At 39.7% G+C, this 27,500-nt stretch overlaps 1 protein-coding gene across 2 annotated transcripts; it reads left to right on the top strand.

Annotated features, from left to right (window-relative positions):
- On the top strand, positions 1-27,448 carry TFRC (transferrin receptor). 2 transcript variants are annotated; one of them, XM_040621383.1, is made up of 19 exons: positions 1-66; positions 6,858-6,916; positions 7,487-7,697; positions 8,696-8,909; positions 10,081-10,230; positions 10,411-10,513; positions 12,485-12,598; positions 13,242-13,340; positions 13,705-13,844; positions 15,281-15,438; positions 16,201-16,320; positions 17,432-17,517; positions 18,094-18,157; positions 19,105-19,172; positions 20,625-20,683; positions 20,900-20,981; positions 22,491-22,712; positions 23,640-23,780; positions 24,395-27,448. In XM_040621383.1, exons 2-19 carry the CDS (start codon positions 6,881-6,883, stop codon positions 24,635-24,637), a joined length of 2,310 nt encoding a protein of 769 aa, XP_040477317.1. In that variant the 5' UTR covers positions 1-66; positions 6,858-6,880; the 3' UTR covers positions 24,638-27,448. The 2 variants fall into 2 exon arrangements, with proteins under 2 accessions (XP_040477317.1, XP_040477316.1); XM_040621382.1 differs by having other exon boundaries at positions 10,408-10,513.
- The last annotated feature ends 52 nt before the right edge of the window (positions 27,449-27,500 follow it).

The following is a 27,500-nucleotide window of genomic DNA, read 5'->3' as shown; positions in this document are numbered from 1 at the left end:
TCCCCCAGAGAGCGTCGGCTTCGGCCTGTGGCGGCTGTGGCGGTAGCGGCTGGAGGGGGTGTCTGTGTGAGTGACGCGCCGATGCTAGAATCCCAACGGCCCTCCCGGCCTCCCCTCAGCGGGCAGGGCGGGCCGAGCGGTGTCCGGTGCGGCCGCCTGGGTGCTGTCCAGCAGCGTCCGAGGGCCGCGGGGCGGCTGCGGCGACTTGGAGAGGGGCAGGCGGGGTGGAGCGGGCCCCGCGTGCGGGTCTGGAAGGGGCCGCGGCGGCTCGGGGAGCGGGCTGCAGGTGCAGCGAGGTGGAGCCGCTGTGCGGAGAAGGGCTGTTCTCTCTGCCTTTCTGCGCCCTCCGTCTCGGTCGCGGAGCGGCGAATGGTTTCTCCGTGAGGGTACTGAGGGCGAGATGAGGGGTACCCCACTGTCGCTCTGAGCCCCGCCATTCTGCTTCCGGTTCCTCAGGCCACCCGGATCCCTTGTCCTCACTAGCTCGTCCTTAAAAGATGCGGGACCTCGTGGGACAGCCCTAGGCCGCGGGCGCGGGAGTGCGAGCCACGCTGCCGCAGCGTAGACCTGCTGTGCTGGGAGCACGTGGCTGCTCTGGGAAGTGTCCGCAGGGAACCGCTGTCGGGGTGCGTGGGTGACCTTGAGCTTGCAGCCCTTCGCTCTCGGGGCCTACCCGGGCCCTAGTCTCACTGCTGAAAGGGACAGAGCTGTCCTCGAATCGGTTACGAGTGTGTGCTGGGAATCGGATGGGAGTTTCTGTACGCCGTGCGTTGGAGCTCTGGCACATCCTGATCTTCCAGCGTTGCCCCTGGCCTTGTGTGTGGGTTCTCAGTTTGACCCCAGGCAGAAGGGGTGAACGCCGCAGGCATTGACTCGAAGAATATTCTGATTGCTAGGCTCTCCTTGTTGTAAGGTGAGAGATGCAGAAATAAGACGTCTGCTTTGTGAAAGCGATGGTCTAGAGGCAAAGTAAAAGCTGTTTGGATTGGAATTGGCTTTTGCTTTCAGGAAATTAGCGATATGGCTAAAAGGCTCTACTATATCGATATGCCTTAGAGGCCCATTGTATTACTGTTTCTAGTGGATGGCTTTCTAAGGTAGTAGTGGGTAGGGTGAGTAAGAAAATAATATTTTGTGACTTGACTCTTCGGTTAACATTTTTCCTCTGCTTCCAGCGACCTTGGGTAGACCAGGGAACTTAATTGCTTCTGCTTTCTTTTCTGGGAGGTGTGGTAAGAGGATTGAAGTAGGAAATAGCTGTTCTCTTACAGAAGTATTTGGATACCTGATACCTTTATTCTAGGCTTAGATACAAGTTGGAATACTAGATGCTGATTCAGTTGCGGCTGAGCTGGGGAATTTGACCTTATTGACAAAGACATTTAAGGTGATTTCCAGAAGTTTTCTACTGCAAAGCTATCTACGATACTTGTTGGCCCTGCTGGTTTTTTCTTCTTTTCCTCCTCCTCCTCCTCCCCCTCCTCCTCCCCCTCCTCCTCCCCTTCTCCCCCCTCTTCTCAGTTTTGGATTATAATAAACTCAGTATACTTCACAAGAAGATCTCGAATTTTAAAAAATTTCTCAGTATGAAGTATTTTCCAAAATTTTACATATAGCATAGCACCCTTTAGCTTTTCTTTGATGGAATGTTGTTGTGAAGTTAGCCTGTGCTGAAGACGTTGGGTAGAGACAATTCCACTAACTCTGCCCTAAGTTGTGGCAGTTATTTGCCTCTGATAATGTACTTACCTAGAATGGAGCAAGGTTCCTGGTGAAACTTGAAGCAGACAACAGTAAGAGCTAGTTAAAAATGATCCTCGGAGGCGTTTGGAACCCTTCCCTGTGTGCTTCTGTGCGCTCTCTCAGACGAACACCGTACAGGTAGATGGCAGTGACCTCGAGTGGTCCTGCCCTTTGAAGTTGGGCAGTCTTTTTACAGAAAGCTCAATAGGAATGAAGATTCTCCTTGTTTTTCTCCACGGGCTTTTCATTTTTTTATTTTTAAAAAAGATTTATTTATTTATTGAGGGGGAGGGGCAGAGGGAGAGAATCTTCAAGCAGCCACCCCGCTGAGTGCTGAGCCTATCCCTGGCGCGGTCTCACCACCCATGAGATCATGACCTGAGCTGAAACTACGAGTCAGAGACGCTCAAGCGACTGAGCCACCCAGGCACCCCACAACCTTTTCATTTTAAACCCTTAAAGCTAGGAAAGGCCTTGACCATCTCTTTACAAGTCCTCCTGGGTGTACACAATTATATGTGTCCTGAGGGCTCTGCAGAAGTTTTGTAAATTCCTGTAACCTTTTCATTTTCACCTGCGAATGAATAGGGAAACAGTTTGCAAAACGGGTGTCCATAATCAATTGCTTAAGAACTTGGAGCCCTACCAGGTAACCTTTAAAGTTTTTCTGCCCCCCCCTTTTTAAAATTTTGTTTATTTATTTGAGAGAGAGTGAACACACACGAGTGGGGGCAGGGGCAGAGGAAGAGGGAGAAAGAGAAAGAAAGAATCTCAAGCCAACTCTTTCGCGGAGCTTGGAGATCCGCTGCTGGATGCCCATCGCAGCCCCACGACTCTGAGATCATGACCTTAGCCGAAACCAAGTGTCAGAGGCCCAACCGACTGAGCCCACCCAGGCGCCCCTAAAGTTTTTCTACTTTTTAAAATCTTACCTATTGATGCTTTTCCCAGTGATTCCAGGATAAACCAGAATAGTGGCAGGAATGGGAGAAGATTCCAGGTCCAAGGTTTTCATTATATTCTTTTTTATGTAATTTCCAAATGGTATGAAAAATGAACTTCATATACATTAAGCATTCCCCATACTGTTAAGAAATAAAATATCTTTACTCTTTGTTAATTTTGACTTGTAAATTCTTTTTTTTTTTTTAAGATTTTATTTATTTACTTATTTGAGAGAGAGAGAGAGAGCACGCAGTAGCGAAAGAGCGAGAGAGCACAAGCCAGGGGAAGGGGGTAGAGAGAGAGGCCGACTCCCTGCTCGATGTGGGACTCCATCCCAGGACCCTGGGATCGAGATCTGAGCCTAAGGCAGGCTCTTAACCGACTGAGCCACCCAGGCACCCTTGTTCTTTGTGAATTCTATATCAAGTGTAGGGCAGGGAAATCAGAGAAGGCTTCATAAAGATGTTCCCTGAGCTGAGTCAGGAAGAAAGGAGTAGAAGAAGTTCAAGAACAAAAAAGGAACGTTAGTAGAGATAGGAGCTGGTTTCTGTCCCATTTTGGAGAAAGTAGAGGGCAGTGGTTATTAGGTAGCGAAGTTCTGTAGAACAGAAACTCAAAAACAAGTAGAGGAAATTCCTTTTATGTGAACTCCAAGGACTTGAAACTGTGGTCCATTTTCTAAATGGAAGTGGGCTTGTCAGTAATAACAAACAAGTGGCTTATTGTTATTTCAAGTAAAATCAAGTAGCAGCCTTGGGCGTCTTACACATAGGCGACGGTGTATTTTGGTACATGATCCCCCCACCCTTACCTTAGCTGTAGGTATTGTGTGCAGACTCCTGGTTTTGAGACACCCAAAGTAGCTTAAAACCTCAAGGTAGTTACTATATTTAAAAAAATTAAATGTAAATTAATGCCACATTTCCAGAAAGTAGGAATAAAACGATTTGAATTATAAAGAAGTTTAGGACTATAGCTAGTACCTTTGCCTACCTCCTGTCTTCCATCCCATGGCTCAATAAAGACATTTCAGATCCTCCTTCCATTTCATGTTTGAAACATGGCGGGGGGGGGGGGGAGGCTCTGTTTTGCTTACCTTAATTTTCATTATTAATGTGAGAAACTGAATAGGTTTTCCAGTTATCTGAGAGCACTAAATATATACAAGGTGCTAAAATGTATAATAATCAAGGTGATGTTTGGTTTGTCTCTTGTTATAGATTATCAGTAGTGGTGACATCTTGAAATTAGCCATATGAAAGTTGTTTGGCGTTTAGATGCTGTCTTTTAACATAACTACCTGTTTATAGACGGTTATAACTGGTATGGAAAGTTTCTCCCACGCTTTTAGAGCACATAAATTAGAGTGATTTCATTTGGAAGAAAATTTGTTAAGGGGTTCTTTTAAATACAGAGCTTTACTGTGTGTGAGGTCATTTTGAAAGAATGATTCAAATTTGTTATATACAAAACTTAAGGAATAACTTTTATAGATATCAGAATTATCGTGTTCTTCATAGATGAGGGGTTTAAATTATGAGGTTAAAATGGGAATTGCCTAGGTCACAGTTTTTTTCCTCTGACTGACTTGATTGCTTTTATGTTATAATCTTAATTTTGTGTCTGGGTATTGAAATAGAAATGACATACTGGTTTTCTCAGTAAAAAGTGTATTTAGATTTTAATTATACAAAATCATAGTTGCGTATTCTAATAATATCTTTGTTTCTGCAGACTTGCAATTGCTTAATCTCATCGTTATTTATTTAAATCCTTTACTTGGATCATTTATTTAAAAGTGTTGTCACTTTAGTCTCAAAATTATATTTTAAAACTAGAGACCTTGAGGAATGGCTGGTTTAGATGACTATTAAACTTGAAAGCTGCTCTTTCCTAGAAAAGGGTGATTAAAATTGGTTCAGGGTGGAGTCTTCTAGTTCTGGTTTTAGTGATTGGGTTTGTACCGTTGTGGTGCAGTGATAGTGACAAACTTTTTGTACCAGATAGGGCAAGAGACTGTACTTCTAAGAAGATGATCTCTTGCTTCTTAGCTCTGGTCTTTAAAGTTTGGGGATTAAATTTTTGTTGTTGTTAATAGGTTTTGATAGGAGACTTTTCTAATGTCAGTAAATATAACATCTTTTACAGTCTGCTTATATCTCACAGTTTGGTTTGTGCCATGTGGATGTTAAATGTCCTGTAAGTGTAATCGTAGTATAGAAAAAGCCTTAAAATAGATAGTATGAACTAAGTGACCATTTTGTATATTTCAACATAATATTACTTTCAAACATCTAGATGCACTCAAACCAAATTAATTAGAAAGTCCAGATTTCAGTTAATATCTATGCTTTAACTCAACATAGGACTCTCTTGGTTACAGAGGTGTTTTTTACTTTTAAGGTGGTTGTCAGGGTGCCTGGCTGGCTCAGTCAGTTGGTAGAGCATGTGACTCTTGATCTTAGGGTTGTAAGTTCACACCCCACGTTGGATGTAGAGATTACTGGAAAATTAAAAAAAAAAAAAAAACACTTAAAAAAATAATAAGATGGTTGTCATTTATTTATTTTTAAATTTATTTATTTTAATTGATGTATCAATGTGTAGTTCCCATACAATATTATATTAGTTTTAGGCATACAGCATAATGATTCAGAGGTCAAAGGTTAAGATTAATTTCTTAAATTTCGGGAGATGAGAACACAATTTTTATAACCCAGTAACCCATTGAACTTCAGTTTTGGATTATCAGTTTTCAGCCTTGAACAAGACACTTAACATCTCAGATAATTGGCCTCTTTGTATACTGTGTTTTTGTTTTTTTGTCTATTCTTTTTGCATCAAAGCGCTATCAGGTCATTTGTAAGAACTGTTCATTTACTCAGAAGGATCAGGTTTTCACTCATTTTCATTGGAGATGCTTTGTTACTGGTCTTTGTAGCATGACCATGCTTGGCTTAATTCTACTTTAGTTGTTTGTTTGTTTTTTTAAGGTGCTAATCTATTGTGTTTTATCTTTATTCTTTTGATTACCAAATTCAGTTACTTAAATCTACTTAACTTGGGTGACATTCTAACTAATTTTCCCCACATATTTTTTAAGATTTATTTATTTATTTTGGGGGGTTGGGGAGGAGAATCTCAAGTAGACTCCCCACTGAGAATGGATCCCACCACGGGGCTTGATCCCATGGCTTGAGATCATGACCTGAGCTGAGACCAAGAGTCGGATGCTTTACCCAATGAGCCACCCAGGTGACCCCCCACATTTTTAATTTTGAAAAGTTTCAAGCCTGTAGAAAAAATTGAAATAGTAGTACAGTATATATCCATGTGCCCTTTACTCTGATTCACCAGTTATTAATAGTTGCCACATTTGCTTTATTTCTTATATACTTTTTAAAACTAACTGTTTGAAAGTAAGTTATAGAAGTTATGATGCAGGGCACCTGGGTGGCTCAGACGGTTAAGCGTCTGCCTTTGGCTCAGCTCATGATCTCAGGGTCCTGGGATTGAGTTCCCACATTGGGCTCCCTGCTCAGTGGGAAGCCTACTTCTCCCTCCCCCTCTACTGATCCCTCTGCTTGTGTGCTCTCTTTCTTTGTCAAATAAATAAAAGCTTAAGAAAATAAAAATAGAAGTTATGATACTTCATTCTTTTTTTAAGTTTATTTATTTTTTTTTAGTAATCTCTACACCCAACATAGGGCTTGAACTCAAAACCCTGAGATCAAGAGTCACATGCTCTTCTAGCTGAGCCAGCCAGGCTCCCTGATACTTCATTTTAAAAATCTTCAGCATTTATTTCCTAAGAACAAGAGCATTCTTCTCTAAAAACAGAATACCATTATCGCACTCTCCAAATCTAACATCGATACAGTAGTGTTATCGAGTATATAGTCTGTATTTAGATTTAATTCTCCCAACCATATCCTTTGTCCCTGTCCCCACCCCCACCCCACCCCACCTCAATTCAGGATCTAATCAAGGATTACATTAAATTTAGTTGTCCTATAAACCAAGTATCTTTGTTAAAGACCCTTTCTAGAAAGGTGATAATATATTTAAAAGTAAATTTGATGTATAATAATCTAGCATGATAATGAAAAGCCCACACTTTTCTGATACAGTGGTATCTATCTCATATTAATTTTCTGTTTTAATACTAGGCTCTTCTGCGTGGCAGCTCAGAATGATGGATCAAGCCAGATCAGCATTCTCTACCTTGGTAAGATATTTTAAGTTGTATTTCTTGTCACTGGTTTGTGAGAATATGAAATACACAAGAATGACTCTAACCCAGTAGGCATGAAGTAATATTCAAAGGTATCATAAAGAATTTGTTTATGTTGAGGTGGGGTCTTGAGATGTAACTGATCCCACAAAGGAGGGGTATATTCAGTCTTGAGTAGAGCGAACTTGGAAAATCCTGTAAAAATTTCCAGGGTATTTTTTGGGCGTGGTGGGAGGGGGATAGCCACGTAGATAAGAGGAACTGAAGAAAGACTGATGAAAATATATACCTATGTTAGTAGACATATATAACAGACACCCTAAATGAAAAGGCTGAATGAGATGAAGGCCAGTGTGTGGCCTAGCCCTCATCTGCCATGGATAGAACTGGGCATAGGGAAGAACGTTGCTTTGAAAGAGGAACTTCTTTTTCCTTAAGAATGTATAGCAAGTCCTAATAATGGCCCAGTAATAAGTACAGTACCTAACCAAACTTTCGTGAATGTTCCTCTTCCCTTTCTTCTCGTTCATAATGCTTTCTTTCTCTCTTTTTTTCAAATCTCAGTTTGGTGGAGAACCATTGTCCTATACCCGGTTTAGTCTGGCACGCCAAGTAGATGGTGATAACAGTCATGTGGAGATGAAACTAGCTGCAGATGAAGAAGAAAGTGTTGACAATAACGTGAGGGGTAATCGTGCCAGTGTCACAAAACCGAAAAGGTTTAATGGATTTATCTGCTATGGGACTATTGCCGTAATCGTCTTTTTCTTGATTGGTAAGAGTGGCCATTCACAACTTAAATGTCCGTTGTCACTGACTCTAGGAAGTCGGCTAATTCAGCCACGCAAACATTTATTTTGTACCTTTTTATGTGCCATTATGCTGGGCATTAGGAATACAGTGATGACTAAGATTCTTGGCCTGCCTTGAGTTCAGCCTGTTGGGGGGAGAGAGACACATGAATCATTTCATTGTAATGTGCAAATGTTGTACTAGAAATACACACAGGATACTTGTAGCATAGAAGCTTGCCCTAAGGATTCAGTGAAGGCTTCTGGGAAGAAAAGTTACCTATATCTTAAAAAAGTAACCATTTGGGGACACGTGGCTGGCTCAATCAGTAGAGCATGTGACTCTTGATCTTGGGGTCATAAGTTCAAGCCCTATGTTGGGTGTAGAGATTACTTAAATAAATAAATAGGTAAATATTTAAAGTTATTGTGCATTTGACTCTTGAACAACATGGGCTTGAACTGTGTGGGTCCACTTATGTGCAGATTTTTTCTATAAATATATTGGAAAATTTTTTGGAGATTTATGACAATTTGAAAAAACTTACAAACCAACTTCGGAGCCTAGAAATACTGAAGAAGTTAAAAAAAGATAGGTATTGTTGTAAGAATGTACTGTATAACATATAAAATACAAAATGCTTGTTAATTGGTCGTTCATGTCATCATAAGGCTTCTGGTCAACAGTGGGCTATTAGTAGTTACAGTTTTGGAGAGTCAAAAGTTATATGTAGATTTTTTACTGTGTGTGGGGGTCTACACCCTAAACCCACCCCACACAGTGTTCAAGAGTCAACTGTATGATTTATTAGATTGAATGGTTTAAAATATACAGAACTGAGATTCATTATTTACTTTCAGACGGCTTACAATTTGAATAAACCTGTATTTTCAAGGCTTAGCTGAAAGTATTAACAGTTCCTGTAGGAATATATTATGAAGGAGATTCTTTGAACTCAGCTGTGAAACGTTTTACCCTTAGGATTTATGATTGGCTACTTGGGCTATTGTAAACGGGTAGAACCAAAAGCTGAATGTGAGAGACCATCAGGAACGGAGTCTCTGGGGATAGTGGGAACAGACCCTCCAGAAGCAGAAGAGTACGTACCTGAAACATCCAATCGCTTTTTTTGGACGGACCTCAAAACAATGTTGTCAAAGAGACTGAATACCACGGAGTTCGCCACCACCATCAGGTAAACTTGAGCTGCCTCACAGATTGAATCTCAGTCCCTGAACAAATACCGATCGCCCAGAGCAGTGCAACAAAACAAACGTGCCGGTCTGGAGGAGAGACTTCTCAGAGTTAGGGGAGGCTTCCCGTGTTCAGCCGGCGGGTAGACCGTTAGTAAAGAATTCAAACTGTGTTGGACGGGGGAAAAGAACTTTTGTGAGGACACTCCTTTTTCTTCAAAAAATTCGTAGGTCTTTGATCTTTTTGTCACCTGGCTCTTTATAGCTTGTTGCTTGCTGACAGACTTTCTTCTGCTTTGATTTTTCACCTTAACCCCTTGTAAGTCACGTGGAGCTTTGCTACTGTCCACGAGGGCATCAGTAGCCTTCTTTATTCTTTAGATCAGGACTAACTTGAGTGCCCGACTTGGTAGAGAGCCTATCATGTCTTTTGTGTCTTTGATTTCTTCTGGTTCTCCTTAATCCATACGCTAAGAAGTGTCCTTAAGGTTTCTGTCCTTTGGTTTTTAAGATCTTCCTTAGACACTCACCTAACTCTGTGTAAATAATGTGTTCATCTTCTACCTATTAGGTTGGCTTCCTACAGTTCCAGTGGTACAATAATTCTCTTAGTTTTAGGTTAGGAATCTTGGCATTTTTACTTTATCTGGTGAATACTTTTGTGTATACTATATACCGGGCATTATAGAAAAAATGAGAGTGTACTTTACAAAAGAAAAAAATTTGTATGATCTCTATATATTTACAGTGAGGCATAGATCAGAACGAGGAGTAGTTTTGCTTTAAAGTAGGTGCAAATTCAAACTGTACTTCTTGAGTTCACCAACAGTAACACTATCTTTGATTTTGCTTACAACGGATCTCTTGGGAACTACTCCTTTCCCCTAAAACTACCCTGAGCAGGCACCCCCTTAGGACAGGGCTCCTGAAGGACCATTTTACTTTGGATAAAGAGGTTTTAACAAGCTGAAGACATGAATTCCTCAGATAATTTCGCCATTTTTTTCTAAGTTTGTCTTTAGTCAATCCAGAAATTTTGGGTCACAGTTAATTTATCTTAGCTATGATGAGTAGTTTTGAGATGTGCTTTTGAAATATTTGCTTGATATTTGATTTCATTGTTTATTTTAAATTAAATTTCAGTTCATTTAACAGTGACGGTTTTTCCTGTAGGCAGCTGAATGAAAATCCGTATGTTCCTCGTGAGGCGGGATCTCAAAAAGATGATAGCCTTGCTTTTTTCATTGAGAATCAATTCCGTACATATCCGCTTAGCAGAGCCTGGCATGACGAACACTTTGTTAAGATTCAGGTCAAAAGCAGGTATGTTGAAAGATGGTAACCTGACTTTATATAAGTAGCTATTTTCAGGTGTGCTAATACAGCAGAGACTTTCAAAATAAATAATGCAAGTCAAATGCTAAGTGTATTAAAGCCATTTCATTTTTTCCTCCAAGGTTGTCCTTAGCTTCAGCTTCACTTTAACTTAATCTTTTTTAGCAGTGCTCAGAACTCGGTGACCATAGTGGGTACGGACAGTGGCGTGGTATACCTGGTGGAGAGTCCTGAGGGTTACGTGGCCTACAGTAAGGCGGCGACAGTTACTGTAAGTAAGGCAAAACAGTGCATGAGACTTTTTCCTGTTGAATAGCTCAGAAACTCATTACTGTTACCTTTCTTAGGAATTTTGGTGTAAATTTACTTGTAAAATGTAACTGATCTCGAGATACTTTTGTTCTCAACCCTCCTGTGCCACAGTGAAAGTAAAATCCCAGGTTCTTATCTAGGACCGCAAGGCCCTGAGTCATCCTCCTGCTCTTTTCCTCCTCCAGTGTGCTCTGGCCGCCCCAGCTTCCCTGGTGTTCCTCAGGCTCTCAAACGCAGGCATGCTCCCACCTCAAAGCCTTTGTAAAACTTACCTTTCCTTCTGCCGGCCCCACCATGGCCTGTTCCTCATTTTGTGCAAGTTTCTTCTCCACCGTTACCTCTTTAGGGTAGTCTTCCTTGATTATCTTGTTAAAAATGGCCTTCCTCCAACAACTTCCCCTTATCCTGCTTTATTTTTCCTCACGGGACTTACATACCTGACGTTTGTTTCCACACTAGGAAGTAAGCTACAGGAAGGGCTAGAGATTGGCTTTATTCACTGCTATGTCACAGAGCCTTGGACAGTGCCTGACACATGGTGGTGTTTGCTGAATGAAAGTGTATATCAAGATGCCATGTGGGGACGGATAGAAGTAACCATCTTGGCTGGAGTCTAGTCTTAGCTTGAATCTTTAATGCTTGATCTTTTAAAATTTAGGCAAATATGGCCAAACTACTACAGAAATTAAAAAAACAGATCTATCTAGGTTTTTCAGGTGAAGAAAACATACGTTTGTATGTCAGGGGTGTATCTAGCGAATGCCTTCCAACCCAGATGCAGTCTTACCTGTGCCATATCACTTTCCCTGGCTACCTACAAGCTAGGGGTTTGGAGGTGGGTGGACTTCTGGCAAAGAACATTGAGGGTTTGGGGGCACCTGGGGGCACAGTAAGTTAAGCATCTACTTTTGGTTTCAGCTCAAGTCTTGATCTCAGCGTGGTGAGATTGAGCCCCGTGTGGGGCTCCACGCTAAGCACGGAGTCTGCTTGGCACACTCTCTCCCTCTCCCCCTCCTCCCACCCCCCTCTTTCTCTCTCTCTCAAGTTAATTAATTTTTTAAGAAAAAGATTTTATTTATTTATTTGACAGAGAGAGAGACAGCCAGCGAGAGAGGGAACACAAGCAGGGGGAGTGGGAGAGGAAGAAGCAGGTTTCCAGAGAAGCAGGGGGCCTGATGTGGGGCTCGATCCCAGGACCCCGGGATCACGCCCTGAGCCAAAGGCAGACGCTTAACAACTGAGCCACCCAGGCGCCCCATTAATTAATTAATTTTTTTAAAAAAGAACATTGGGTTTTAGTTCACCTGCAAGCTTTCTATATTTGGATATTTGGTTGTCAAAGTCAGTTTATAGCTCTGTTAATAGAATTTAGGGACATTATGAGACACCTTTTATAAACATCTAAAAGTTGATCTATGCCAGTCACTTTACTGTACTAGATAGTGTCAAACAATTTTCACACAGGTTTATTATCAGAACTTTCAGTTAAGACCCATTCCTATGTATGTCCTCAATTATCTAGCATTCCGATGTTAGGAACTTTATGTAATTGGTGCTGCCAGGGCTAGCCTACAGTATTTTTATTGGTATATGTCTCTTTTGTTTATCATATTCTGTTAGCTTTTCTCTCCCCCCAAAATATTGGAAGCAATGTAAAAGAGATTAAATGTTATTAGGTCAATACGAATTAGATTAAAGGCAGCATGTGATGATACGAGACGGGAACATAGGAGGCCAGAAGTCTTGATTCACTCCTGATAACTGTGACCAGTTTGACTAGAACTCTCTTGAAGCCTTTCTAGGCTTTGGCCTCCTTCTTTTTGTCTCTTTGTTTTCTCTCTTGGGTTTGATCTGTAAAACCATCCTGTCTCGGACTCTATGCCTGTTCTAATTACCATAATGCTCATGAACTCTGATGTCTTTATTCTAGGGTAGACTGGTCCATGCTAATTTTGGCACCAAAAAAGACTTTGAGAATTTAAACTCTCCTGTGAATGGATCTTTAGTGATTGTTAGAGCAGGCAAAATCACTTTTGCTGAAAAGGTGAGTATAAGTTATTCAATACATTGGTATCATACCGGTAGTTCTTCATTTAAGGGGTATTGATTTTTATACATTCTGAAAACTGTCAGTCTTTAACTCTCATACCTAATAATATAACTTATTAAAGTGTTCAACAAATTAAGTTCCAATGCTCTAAACTATAGGCACTTGTAAAACTATGGCATAGCCACTTTGTAGTATTCTGCAGTCCTTGCCTTTCAGTGAAAAAGAAGTAATCAGAAATGCTTAAGTGAAAGCAGTTTAAATTTAAAATAACAATATTCTTTTGTTTTATAGGATCATTAAATTATTGTTAAATAATTTTTTATGTATATATACAGAGTTCTATTATAACTATGTTTTATGAAAGGAAAATTAAGTCAAAGCTCCATAAGGCCTAGAATGGAATATAGCAAAAGACAATGGTTGTGTTGGATGGGTTTTTATTATTTCTCTTGTCTTTGAAACTCCTTGACGAGTTAAGGCAAGAATTTTGTCTCAACATATAAGCTATTTGAAACATTGGGGAGTTTCACTGCAGTCCTCTGTAACCCTTTGTCTTTTAGCATAAAGCCCAATACGTACTCTTCTACTTTTGTGTGACTGCATCTTCATTTTCTGATCTTTACATGTTTTCCTTTAGGTTGCAAATGCTCAAAGTTTCAATGCAAGTGGTGTCTTGATATACATGGACCAGTCTAGATTTCCCATTATTGACGCAGAGGTTCCAGTCTTTGGACATGTGAGTTTTTTTCTTAAGTAAATGAGTTTTTAGTTTCTACAAATTGTTGCCGGGTTCCATTTGCATTGGTAGAAGTTAACATGCCTTCCTTAAATGCTCCTTTTTTTCTGGGAGAGTCTAGCACTAACAAGAAGATGGGTTATGTGACGTTGAGACCTAGTTATTATTGCTAACAGAACCTTCTCAACAGTGTCTTGAATTGGGAATCTGGCGTATGCCGTATAAAAACGAGTCGCATCTTGTAGAGCCATTCAGGCTTTCAGGTGCTAAACTAAGTGTAGCCTGTACCCTCATACTGAATCTAAATCTCGTAAGGATTTCTTGAACAAATTCCTGACAGTGCATTACTCTTTTGTTTTACCAGGCTCACTTGGGAACAGGTGACCCGTACACACCTGGATTCCCTTCTTTCAATCACACTCAGTTCCCACCGTCTCAGTCGTCAGGATTGCCCAGCATTCCTGTCCAAACAATTTCCAGAGCTGCTGCAGAAAAGTTGTTTGAGTAAGTTCTTATTGGAAAGCTCTCTTATTTGAAAACTGATTTTATGATTAGAAAGGAATGATAATCATTTCGGTTAATTTGATAACATTTAAAACAATTGGCAGTAATTTTCCATATCTGGCATATTGTGGGGTGGAGAGCTATTAACTTGTAGATAAGCATGAATTTTTTCCTCCATAAAGTGATCTTAATAATTAGACATTGGATTTATAAACTCAGTGAGTCCTTGTTCAGTTTACCCAGTGAATTCCTTGTCTACTATTCCTGGCATAGCTTCTGCTTGAGGACTTCCTGAGGTAAAGCACTTTGTTGCCTCCGACAACCCATTCAATTATTGGAGTAGATGTGTTAGAATTCATGTTGAGCTGAAATCTTACTCCCTGTAACACCCATTAGTTCTAGATTTTCTTCTTAGCAACAGAACAATTCAAGTTTTCTAGTCCATAGATTGAATATCTTCAGTTCTCATGACAGTTTCCAGATGCTTTACAGTCATTAGTCCTGGCTGTCCTCCCTAATGTATTAGTATGCCTCTTTAATAATAGAACCCAGTCTGATTAGAGTACTTGTCATTAGTTTTTATCTTGATCTGGACATATTTCCCACCTGGTATTGGCAGAGGATGTAGATCTGGTGTCAGACACTTATGCGAGCATTTATTTGCTGTGTGACGTAGAACAAGTTACTCTAACCCCGCTGATCATGTTTCTTTGACTTAATTAGATATTTGAAATATATTCTACTTAAGAGGGTGATTGGGTCAAATGAAGAGCATCTACATGCAAGGATACCTGTATAATACTATGTGACTATTAATGCTATCTGCAAGGCATTTTTAATAGGTGATTTTTATCATTCTTACTACCACTTACAAGTCTTCCCTAACCTGTGAAGCCAGCTCCCTATCTTATCCTTTTGTAGTGGGGGGTGATAATGTTTTGACATACTTCTGTAAGTAGAGCAGTCATCGTTTGGATAATGTATGAGGAATTCGATAGGGGAAGATACCTAACTATCAGGAGCATGAAAATATTCTTTTATAACTGAGATAAGGATGGATACTGGTTAGTGGAGAGCGTGAGGAAACATGGGACTATATTAATGGGCTTGGTAAGAACTTCATTCTGAGCCCATCTCGGTACCTACTTAAAATGTAAATTATAACTGCGTCTCTGGCAGAAAGGCACGTGTTAGATGAGGATAGGTAGAAAAATTTTTTTAAAGCATTAGTTATACTTGGAGGTAACTCATTTTCAAATGATTGCCTGCAGGTCAGAATAAGACACAGATCATTGGCCACCAAGGAGTAAATTTTGTATACATTTTCTTTATATCTCCTCTTAGCTTAGACCTTCCCCGTGCAGTAAGGAAGACTGATTTTGAAAGCCTGGGGAAAGCAACAGTAACTCTGAACTCTGATGTCTGTTTTCTTCTAGAAATATGGAAGGAGACTGTCCTTCTGCCTGGGAAATAGACTCCTCGTGCAGGCTGGAGACCTCCCGGAACAGGAACGTGAAGCTCACTGTGAACAATGTGCTGAAAGAGATAAGAATTTTTAACGTTTTTGGAGTTATTAAAGGTTTTGAAGAACCTGGTAAAGACCCTTGTTTTTGTTTTGTTTATTTGTTTGTTTGTGTTGTCCTAGTTCTTAAGAATGTGGCCGGAAGAGGGGCGTGCAGGAAGGCTGGCTTTGGCTGGGTTTTGTGGAGTGCTAACTCTTGTCTGTCCTGAAGCGAACTGTTTAGGTGTTAGTTTTATTGGGAGATAGTAAGACTCTAGGAAATTAACTTGTCAAAAACTGGCCATTATGACTGGAAAATCTCCTTTGTGTTATTGAATAGATCAGCAGTAAGCACATTTCTTCTTAAAGGGGGCAGATAATAAACCTGGTGCAGGCAATCGGTTTCTGTTGTAACTACTGAACTCCGATGTTGCGGCATGAGAACAGCCATAAGTGATACGTACTAAATATGCATGTAGGCTGTGATTTATTACTGACCCTTTGAATAGGCCATCTATTTAAGTAGAATCTAATAGTCATATCATTTAGTAAGGAAAGCCCTTGGACTTTGGTTGCTTATTAAACAATTAGTGGGCACTAATAGGTAGTTGATGAGTAAACTTAATTGGTAATGTGGAAAGAGGAGCAATACTAATAAAAAGAGATTAGTATTGTCATGTGAATTTTTAATTCCCAGAGTCCTAAGTCGGGTATGAAATATCTTACCCTTAGAGCATATACTGCAGTTTTACCCTTTCTACTAACATGATTATTCTTGAGTTCACTATTAGAAAACAGTTTAAAAGTTGATTGTATAATGTCTTTTTTTCTTTCTTTCTTTCTTTTTTTTTTAAGATCGCTATGTTGTAGTAGGGGCTCAGAGGGATGCCTGGGGTCCTGGAGCTGCGAAGTCTAGCATAGGAACAGCTCTCCTTTTGGAGCTTGCCCAGATATTCTCTGATATGGTCTCAAAAGGTAGAGTACACATTTTGAGAACTTGAATCTATGTGCTATATAGTTCTAAATATTACGTGCTCTCTCACTTTTGCCTGTATTATGATGGTTCACTTATGCTGGACTTTGAGTTCTTAGGTACAAAGCAGATCATCTTTTGTTGGATCTGCCTTTAGCTCTGAAACAGCTTTCCATGCAGTGTCTTCATTGCACTAGGAATCAACTCCTTTGAGACACTAAAAAAGTGTTGTCCTGGACCCTAATTCTTACTTTGACATATTCAGAATGATATGGCAAATCTAGCATGGTCCCCTAAGGAATCTATTTTAAAGCAAGCAGTGGTATACCTCTGTATTAATTTTCTATAATTTTGTTATAAAGTCATAATATGTAATTTTATGTTATACTTAGAATACTAGATATGTTCCTATATATTTATAACATATACACACTTCCTTTCAAGCCTTTCTCCCTTGGTACTTGCCACTCCTCTACACACACACACACCCACACGCAAACCCCCATCACCTTCTTGAATCTTTGGGTCATAGGGTAAGTTGCAGTGCTTAACTTTCATGCAAAAGTACATAATACAGAAAAATACATACACAAGGAAAGGGGAGGAATGGAGGGCAATGGCACATATAGTCCCAAAAGGAGCTGTCATTAATGTAATTTCTCTGAAAACTCTTTCTTATAACTTAAATGTGTGGATTTTTATTCTATTTCATAACAGTTGTTTGTAAAGTAACCCAGTGTTTTAAGCGATCGATGTTTTCAGAGAAGATTGTTTTCAGAGAAGGTACACATTGTAGTCAAGTATTTCTTGGTCCAGAAGTTAAGGGGCTCAAAGAATGGAGTTGGAAAAAAGTGACTTCCTGTAAAAACTGGTCCCTACTATGTATTTGAAATCTTATTTGCAAATGATCTTTTATCCTGTTCTTTGTAGATTACTTTAAAATTTATTTTTATTCTTTTTGTTGTTGTTGTTGTTCTTTCACCTGGGGCCCCAAAAGGGAAAGAAATATTCTTGAATCTGCTGTCTTGAATTAGAAATTTGTGATTTCATCTTAAGTCAGTTGCCTACCTATAAGCTGTCCCAAGATAAAACTAACTTTTTGTTATCTTTTAGGTGGCTTTAGACCCAGCAGAAGCATTGTCTTTGCCAGCTGGAGTGCTGGAGACTTTGGAGCAATTGGTGCCACCGAATGGCTAGAGGTATTATTATCTGTACATCACCCATACCCAGGATAGGCAGCTGATCTTGTTTTGGCTTAATTTGTCCTCCAGAAACCATGCTCTTTTGGATTAGATTATAGTTGATCCTGAACAACATAGGTTTGAACTGTGCAGGTCCACTTACATGTGGATTTTTTTTTTTTTTAATAGATACAGTATAGTCCTCTAAATGTATTTTCTCTTTCTTACGATTTTCTTAGCATTTTCTTTTCTCTAGTTTATTTTATTGTAGGAATACAATATATAATACATATAATATACAAAATATGTGTTAATCAACTGTTTATGTTATTGGTAAAGCTTGCAGTCAACAATAAGCTATTCGTAGTTCAGTTTGGGGGGTCAAAAGTTATATGTGGATTTTCAGTTGCGTTGGGGGAGGGCTCAGTGCCCCTAACCCCCACGTTAGGGAAGTCAACTGTATATCATTTTTGCCTTTGTATATTTAGTCTCAGTAGACTCTGAATTTAAAAAGATGTCCCTAATATTAGCTGCTCCGTGTGACAATTAGATTAATACATATTAGTACATTTGATATTTTTCCTTCTTTTCTAGGGATACCTTTCCTCCTTGCATTTAAAGGCTTTCACTTACATTAATCTGGATAAAGCTGTTCTTGGTAAGTATCCTTTTCATTAGCTGTTTATGAATTTATATAAATTATTTATAAAATGGAAGAAAGCTTTTTACAGCAACCCTCATTATTTTTTGCAATTTACATTGCCTGTTCCCTGATCACGGCTGACTTAGCTTTCTCTTCGTAGTCCATTAGATTATAGGATGGGAGCTGATTGCCTTTAATGCAGTGGTTCCCAGTGTGGCCCTCAGTTAGCAGCATTAGGATCACCTGGGAACCGTTAGCAATGTAAAATTTCAGATCTTTTGAGTCTGAAACTGGAACACAAGTCCAGCAGACTGTGTTTTAACAAGCACTCTGGGTGATTCTGATGCACTAAAGTCTGAGAGCCGTGAGTCTGGACTATTTTCTAGACCAGAAGGACCTAAACCGGACCGTATAGAATGGTACTTCTAGAGGCTAATTCACATCTAGCTACATGATGGCATCACGAATAGACATATTCTAAACTCTTCTAAAAGAGTTTGAATGTTATTAGAAGTACAGATGTAGCCAGTGAATGAACTGAGAACAGTAAAATATCTCACTGGAAAGAACAAGGAAGGAGCTAAAATTGACTAGATTTTTATTAGACTCGTCGTTATGGCTGTCTTACCTGTGCAGCAGAGTGTATGGAGCGTAGCAAGTGGACGGTAGCTAGCAGATGGCCGCCCTGATATGGGGAACTAGAAAGGCACCAAAACCACATCATTAACAATAACATACGCCGACTCAGGAGCTAGAGCTTTAGTTGAGTCAAATTAGGGTTAGCAGTTACGAAAGAAGTTGACTCTTAAATCACTTGTCTAGTGCTTGAAGAGGGTAGGTGTACTTGGCCTCTCATCTAGGTTATTGTCTTCCTTTTTTGTCGAGTACTTTTGGTTGTAGAAGTAACCATGTAAAAATTACTTGACTAGAGAAGGGGCAATGTTAAAATAATCTCTTTGCAGGTACCAAGAACTTCAAGGTTTCTGCCAGCCCACTGTTGTATTCGCTTATTGAGAAAACGATGAAAGATGTGAGTGTATACCTAATTATAAAATCTGTAACTTCATTTTTCAACTAATTTTACAGTAAGATGGAAAACGTTGAGGTTTAAACCAACATAAGTAACCAATTACAGGAATTTAGAATAAATTCTATAGCAGCATTATTTAAGCCCTGCTCTTGGCCTTTTTGCTCTGCCCATTGAACCATGTGAGCTGAGGGTAAACTACTTGTTTACTCTCCGTAAACATAAGGTGAGGGAGGCGGTATGTGAAAGGCTCTGATCTCAAAATAGACGCGGTCTGTTTGGGAGTGCTGCAGGATTTCCTGAGGCCTAAGCTGTACTGTGGGTGCCCAGTGGGGGCTGTCTATAGAGTCAGAATGTTAAGGAAGCTTTAAATGAACTGGAGGTTGCACCTGGCTGGCTCAGTTGGTGGAACGTTGCAGCTCTTGATCTCGGGGTCGTGAGTTTGAGCCCCATGTTGGGTGTAGAGATTACTTAAAAATAAAGTCTTAAAAATTAAAAAAAAAATAAATGAACTTGAATATGCCTAATACATAAATAAGAAGGCCAGATGAAATATTCATTGGGTAAAGACAGGCATGCGAATGACCGTAGTTTTGCAATGGGGGAATAAGATTTGGCTAATGGGCTTAGAGGCCATATATATCGGAATGATTTTTTTGAAGATTTTATTTATTTACTTGAGAGAGCACAGAGGGAGAGGGAGAATCAGACTCCCTGCTGAGGACTCTGAGATCATAACCTGAGCCAAAGGCAGATGCTTAACCAGCTGAGCTACCCCAGGCACCCGCGGAATGATTAAAGATGGAGAGAACAAGGGTCAGAGAACTTGACCTTGATCCTATGGGAAACTAGGAATTGCTGTAGAGTCTCCAGCAAGGCAGTAATGTGTTTGCAGGTTAGGCTGCAGTAGTATAAAATGAGCTAGAAGGAGGGGCGCCTCGGTGGCACAGCGGTTAAGCGTCTGCCTTCATCTCAGGGCGTGATCCCGGCGTTCTGGGATCGAGCCCCACATCAGGCTCCTCTGCTATGAGCCTGCTTCTTCCTCTCCCACTCCCCCTGCTTGTGTTCTCTCTCTCGCTGGCTGTCTCTATCGCTGTCGAATAAATAAATAAAATCTTTAAAAAAAAAAATGAGCTAGAAGGAAAAAAACCAGAAACAAGATAGTCCTATCATGAAGGCTAGAAAGGGCTTTTACAATTGGCTGAGCCACCTTTAAAATGATTAAAGGAGGAGAACATTTTTTTCTCGCTGTCACTGAAGACACTGTGACAGCATGAGCCTCGTAGGAATAACTTTAGAAATTTGAGATTGTTTTAACGGTCTCAAATTTTTTTCAAGAAGATACTATAAATTTTTTTAATAAATGTTGATAGATGTAAATATGTTTGTGACCAGCCTGAATAACTATGTTCTGAAAGATTCATTTTAGTGACAAATTAATTTTTTTTTTTACAGGTGAAACATCCAGTTACTGGGCAGTCTCTTTATCGGGACAGCAACTGGATCAACAAAGTGTAAGTTGAGAAAAGAGAATGAACAGCTTCTAGAAAAGCAGAATCATCCAGTAGCACCTGCTATGTGAGGTAGAAATCTAAACCTAACCTTGCAGTGAGCTTACCTATACTTAGAGTCAGTTTAAGAATTTATTTGGGGATAGGGGTAAGGTTGCATGATAGCACAGTTTGCTCTTTAGAAAACTTTCTAGAGACACATTCTTGCTTTCCTTGCAGCGAGGAATTTTCTTTGGATAATGCTGCTTTCCCTTTCCTTGCGTACTCTGGAATCCCAGCGGTTTCTTTCTGTTTTTGTGAGGTAAGTCTGATGAAATCTAAAGTTATATCTTAGATCTTCTTTCATCAATTTTGAGACCTAGAGTGCTTAAAATGTTTTAAGAAGTTATCCACAAGCAGTTATTGCATGCTCCCTTATTATTAGTCTTAATGTAGAATTATTCTTAATTAACAGTTGAATTTATTTGCTAAAACGTCTTCAGTCGGGTATCATGAGTTTTAATAACAAGGCTACCTATTGTACAGTGCAGATATAGACTATTTCCGCCAAACAGAAGGTTCACCTGGACATTGCTGTTCTTGATACCTGTTAAGATAATGGTTCTAGACGTTTGTCTGGAGATGTTAATCTCTTAAACAGGAATTATGGGTAAAAGCACAAAACCCAAACAGATGTAAGGTTGTTGTGAGACAGAACTTTGAACTGACCAAGTTGTAGGAAAGCAAGGTTGGCTTGTTTCAGGAGCCAGTTAGAAGGCACTGAAGGCTACTCCGAGTAAACAGGGATGAAGGCGTCTGTGCTGAAGTTGGAAAGCCAGCCCTGTAGTGGGCTCTCCAAGGGATGGAGAGATCCTAGAGTTTTAGTCTCGGAGGTCAGGGTGGAAGCTGTTGATTTTGGCATCAAATTATCGATCCCACGGAGGCTAGGTCCTCACGTGACTTTTTATCACTGGATGTTTTGGCCTGGGACTAGGAGGGGAAAGGTCTGAAGAAAGAGAGCGATGTAAGATCTGGATTTGGAGAACATAGCTGGAACACTCTCGACCTGCTAGAGCAGCAATGTGGATGGCATTGAAATAGCTGGTCACAATATCCATTTAGTACATTAGGAAGAACTGAACGTCTGGTTCTAGGGTTGAGGGGATTTATGGATGATTTCTGTTGACCTCCAGAAGGTTTTTAAGAAACTTCCTACTGACTTCTTAGATGTCAAAAACCTAGCAGGTAATACAAAACTGTATAGTCTGAAAGTAAAGAATTGAGGTCGGATCAAAGGATTGTCAGTGAGATTGTCACTGAGGACAGTGGAAGGAAGTAGAGTTGAAGAAATAGTTACTTAAATTATCTAATGAAGGTAGAGAGAACTTCTTGTTAGAAAGGTAACATGTATGAATGGACTGCTGAATCATTAGAAAGAGGGTCAATTTTAGTCTAAATGTGACACTTTATATCAAAAGCACACTTCACGCATGCTGTCCTCTTTCCTTATTTAATGGGCCAAACTTCCCAGAGAGAGGAAAATAAGGATACAACCTCAAGAAATTTGGTTAGACTTCTGTTCAGGGTATATGATGCAATAGAACAGGGATTCTGTAGGACCGAGAAGAAAGCAGTCATTCTAGGAGTAGGTTAGGTTCAGAGGAAGTCGCAAAAGGGGTACCAAAGTAGCGGATGGGAGATAAAATTGGAGTAGGAATACATTAGAAGCAAGGTAAGAATTGCAACTGCTATTACCTTGATAGTAAAACTAAGGTGTGGCTCCTACTCTTAGGACCCCCTGTGAGTACATTCACCCAACTTTGTGTTTCAGGATACAGATTATCCTTATTTGGGTACTACCATGGATAACTATGAGAACCTGAAACGGAAAATTCCTCAGTTGAACCAAATGGCACGTGGAGCAGCAGAAGTAGCCGGTCAGCTTATAATGAAACTTACCTACGATTTTGAATTGAGCCTCAACTATGAGATGTATAATGACAAAATACTTTCATTTGTGAGGGATATGAACCGATTCAGAGCAGACATAAAGGTGAGCACTAATTAAAATCAGGTTCTCATGGCTGAAATATCAGTTTCAAGAATGGTATTTCGCTGTTCCTGAGGAGGGATATGATTGGTAGCTGAAGTGAACTAATGTATAATTTTTTGTAGAATTTGTAACTCATTTGAAAGGAAAGGTGAGAGGTGCTGTGGGTTATAAATCTAGAATATACCACAGTAAGTATTTTAGAATCTAATTAGCTAAGGTATGTTACGTTTGTGTAATTCCAGGTAACCTGTAAAGAGGACCCAGAGAATATAAAGATCTCAACCATGACTGGGGACCTATGAGTCTGGGCTTATATCAGATATGCCTTTCAGGGATGTCATGGATGGAGAGAGAACCTGGCCAGTAGTTACAGTCTTACTTAGTGTTGATGCTGTGCGCCTAGTATGCAAATGCTTGATAAAATCAAATTAATAGTAGTGTGTGGTTTCCAACTGGTTTTATGGTACTAGAAGTCAACTTAACAGATCCCTTACAGGAAGTAAATCACTGATAAATCTTAATGATTATGGCTTTCTTGAAACTAATTACAACTGACCAGAAAATGGGACTTATGAGAAAAATCACAGGTTGTGGAGTTCATTGAGCCAAAATGGTTAAAATTTTCCCCCATCGGCAAATTGGCCTGGAAACTATACAGCACAGTATTACATAATAAGTAAATTGTGTTAAATTTCTCGATGAGGACGCCTTCCTTGGGAGACTAAGAATGGATAACTGTGCCATCTGCTGGGCTCAGATACGAGTGTACGTCCTGGGCAAGGTGCCTAAGTCTAGCATTCTCTGCCCGCGAATCACCCCCTTTTATCAGAACCGTCTCAGTAGCTACCACTAAATTAGAAAGGTATGTAGAATAACATCCTTAGAAATAGAACGTCTAATAAGGAGTTTCGTGTCTTTCTGCTTCAGGAGATGGGTCTGAATCTACAGTGGCTGTATTCTGCTCGTGGAGACTTTTTCCGTGCCACCTCCAGACTCACAACAGATTATAAGAATGCGGAGAGGACGAACAGATTTGTCATGAGGGAAATCAATGACCGTATCATGAAAGTAAGTAAATGTCTAAAAAAGGAAGAACTAAAGTATGTTAATTTTTCATTGGTAAATCTTGCATATCTAAAAAGTAGAGTAGTGATTCCAGGAGCCTAGAATCCTTTGCTGCTTTAGAATTGAGCACAGATTTTTAGCTCTTATTGGCAAGACCTAGAACTGACATATCTGAACTGGAAATACAAAAGGCATTTAACCTGGTATTAACATTTTAGGTTTTAAAAACATTTGTAGGAAGGGATCATTAATGATTTTTAGCTATCATTTTCTCTGTATTCCTGTTCTCTAATTCAGCCCTTAACTGCTTTTATCTCAGTCTGCTTGGAAAAGGCAGAAGACTTGATTACAGCGGGAAGTTGTAAATCTTCTGTGTGTATGCTGGAACTAAAAAACCCAATACACTGAGTTGTACAAATGCACTTTTACAAAGGAATTGACAGTTTACTTTATAATTTTAATGTTAGAAGATTAGTAGCCTGCTTCTCCGTGTTCTTAAATTTGGGGGATTTTAACATTTAAAGTGAGAGAATGACAGTTTTACTACATCAGGTCCTCCCCTGACAGCGAAAGTCCCAGTGCTCTGTAAGTTCTCTTGTATGTTTTTCTTTTTGTAGGTGGAATATCACTTCCTCTCACCCTACGTGTCTCCGAGAGAGTCTCCTTTCCGACATATCTTTTGGGGCTCTGGCTCTCACACTCTGTCAGCTTTACTAGAGCATCTGAAGCTGCGTCAGGAAAATAACAGTGCTTTTAACGAAACACTGTTGAGAAACCAGTTGGCTCTAGCAACTTGGACTATTCAAGGAGCAGCAAATGCCCTCTCTGGTGACATATGGGACATTGACAATGAGCTTTAAATGTGGTGCCCGTAACTTCTACAAGAACATCAGGGTAGTGTGATTTCTAGACTTGTGCTGGTTGTGCTAAATTTTTAGTAGGGCTACAAAACCTAATATTGTTAAAATTCTACCCAACCACCTTGGTACTCCTAGATGTCTTTAGGCAGCAGCTTTTAATACAGGGTAGGTACCTGCACTTCAAGTTAAAGTGAATAACCACTTAAAAATGTTCACGATAGAATCTTTTCTCTGATCATCTCTAAAATTTTAAATGCTTTCTACGGTAACTGCCTCTTTCTTGTTACAGTTATGAAGAAGTCAGAACCAGTTACATGAAGTATTGCTCTAAATCCTAAGGACGTGAACTGGTATCTTCTAAGGGGGAGGGGAGGGTGGTATCTGCCGAAGGTTGAAAGCGGTAGCTTGGTGCGATCCTCTCCCTTCATTTGATGCTGGATAGGAGATACCAGGTTGTCAGACCTCATTCTCCATATGAGATATATGCCTTCTTTACGGATTTAGCTGGTTTCCACATCCCTGAATGAAACAGTTAACTTTCAGAAGAGATGGGACTTGCCCATGAGGTCTGAAACAGAGGTCCTTCAGCTGGACAAAATGAACTTCAAGTGTTTATCACAGGAGTAAGGCCTTAATGTGTTAACCTCAAGGTTATTTATGAAAAGAGGAGACCAGAAGCCAAAGACCTGTATTTTCTTTTCATCCGCCCCTCCCCCGTAAGCCTTTGTTTATTAGTTTTTTGTCGTTAGTGTGTTTCCCAAAGTATTTTGAAAGAGAACCAGCTTCAGGTGTTTAATTTCAAACTCAGTTTGTCAGACGTTAAAGAACACACTGCCAAATTTTGGCCAAAGTGTTAATTTTTTGGAAAAGCTTTCTATCATTTTGGCACTGAGATATTTATTGTTTATTTATCAGTGACAGAGTTCACTATAAATGGTGTTTTTTTTATAGAAGATAATTATCGGAAGCAGTGCCTTCCATAATTATGACAGTTATACTGTCGTTTTTTTTTAATAAAAGCAGCATCTGCTAATAAAACCCAACAGATACTGGAAGTTTTGCATTTATGGCCGACACTCGAGGGTTTAGAAAACAGCCACAAGCCAAATAAAATTTTAAAGCTGAATATCGGTGAAGAATTCCATTTAATTAGGGGTTGCTAATCAAGTTAGACTTCCGTTCAGCCAAGCAGATAAAAATAGCAGTTTTCCTAAAGGGAAAGAATGGTGACCAAGTTATAAATCAATGTCACTTAAAGGCTGTGTAGTGCTCATATGTGTGAAATTTTACAGCTCAATTTATCCAAGGTGTAATTTTAATTCGAATTTTGCAAAATTTCCAGTACCTTTGTCACAAACCTAACTCACATTATCGGGAGCAGTGTCTTCCATAATGTATAAAGAACAAGGTAGTTTTTGCCTACCACGGTGTCTATATCGGAGACAGTGATCTCCATATGTTACACTAAGGGTGTACGTAATTATCGGGAACAGTGTTTCCCATAATTTTCTTCATGCAATGACATCTTCAAAGCTTGAAGATCGTTAGTATCTAACATGTATTCCCAGCTCCCTATGATTCTCTTTTAGTTCTAGTTGCAGAAACATTTTATGGTCATTAAGCATTTGGTGGGTGAATTCAACCACTAGAAAATAAAATTACTTCCTTCAAGATTCTTTGTTTCTAAACCTAATGTAGTATTTCGTCGTATTTGTGGTTTCTCCAGGTCTTCTGTTTAGCGGGATAGTAGTATACATTTATAATGTTTGCCGTTGACAAATGAATTTAACTTTATCCCCTTATTTGCATGTTCTCTCCTGTAAACTTAGTTCATACAAGTTTGAATCCAGAATCGACCTTTTAGCTTAAATCAGGGGAAACTTGCCTAGGAGGCTCGGGGGGAGGGGGGAGTGAAAGGTGTAGGGAAGTGAAACTTACAAAAGGATCTTTGATCATGTCTGCCTACCTGTTAGTATGTGGTGGTTTTCAGTAAACTATAGATGTGAACAAATAAGTTTGAAGCTACATGAGTAAAGACTTTATTTTCTAGCCAGCCATCATTATAAACCTGATAATCAGCTGTTTGTCATAGGGCAGTTCACCCTAAGAAATCGTCACCTAAGAAAAAGGCCATAGGGTCTCCTAAGGTTCTTAAACGTAGTGTCACGGGCCTAAGGTAATCTAGATCTAGGTGATTACAGCCTCACTGAATTGCTTCGCTGCTCACAGTCTGTTCAGTCTTCACCGCATTTTCTCTTGAGCTGGTATTTAGTGTAGCCGAGTGAAAAGGTCATAGCTGGGATTCCTGGTTTGGGTATCACGCTTTATCATACTTTAATGAAAGCTCAGTAACTTCAAGACATAATATGAATAATGGGCATCCATTTACAGCAGTAAATCTCTTCAAAAACCTCTTTTCTATGGTGAGGATTCAGTTATTTCTAATCAAAAAAGCCAGTAAGTGGTAAGAGGCTTAGTATTCCTGAATGAAATGTGTATCTGACTAGCAGTAACCTGCTGGACTTCAGATTTTTTCTGGTCATAGATAGCAAGTGCATTCTGAAGGTAAAGGATAAAAGAAGTGAGCTCTGTCATGACTCACTGTTCCAGAACTTGCATGACCTTCACTGTGTTTCCTCTTTGAATGTTCTTGAAATTTCGGTAGGCTAAACGTGGCTTATTAGACTTGCCAACCTACTGCTCATCTGTAGCTTTGTAAACAAGTGTTATGCCCTTAAAATTGTGTCCAAGCTGGTATGTGCAACAGTGTGGAAATTCCTTATCTGATTTAATAAAATGCTTGAACACCGAGTTGTCATTTTTTAAAATAGATTTTATTTTTTTGGAGCAGTTTTGGGTTCAT

The sequence above is a fragment of the Ursus maritimus genome, unplaced genomic scaffold (genome assembly GCF_017311325.1).
Source record: "Ursus maritimus isolate PB19 unplaced genomic scaffold, ASM1731132v1 scaffold_4, whole genome shotgun sequence".
Taxonomy (NCBI): domain Eukaryota; kingdom Metazoa; phylum Chordata; class Mammalia; order Carnivora; family Ursidae; genus Ursus; species Ursus maritimus.
The sequence above is the reverse complement of the archived record's forward strand: the minus strand, read 5'-3'. Positions and strand labels throughout refer to the sequence as shown.

Bases quoted from the DNA above. Each gene is read 5' to 3' on its own strand.
- TFRC (XM_040621382.1), top strand. From the start codon at position 6,881: ATGATGGATCAAGCCAGATCAGCATTCTCTACCTTG. The intron at 18,158-19,104 runs GTAAGTATCCTT...ATCTCTTTGCAG, and splicing joins TCTGGATAAAGCTGTTCTTG to GTACCAAGAACTTCAAGGTT. The intron at 20,684-20,899 runs GTAAGTTGAGAA...CTTTCCTTGCAG, and splicing joins AGCAACTGGATCAACAAAGT to CGAGGAATTTTCTTTGGATA.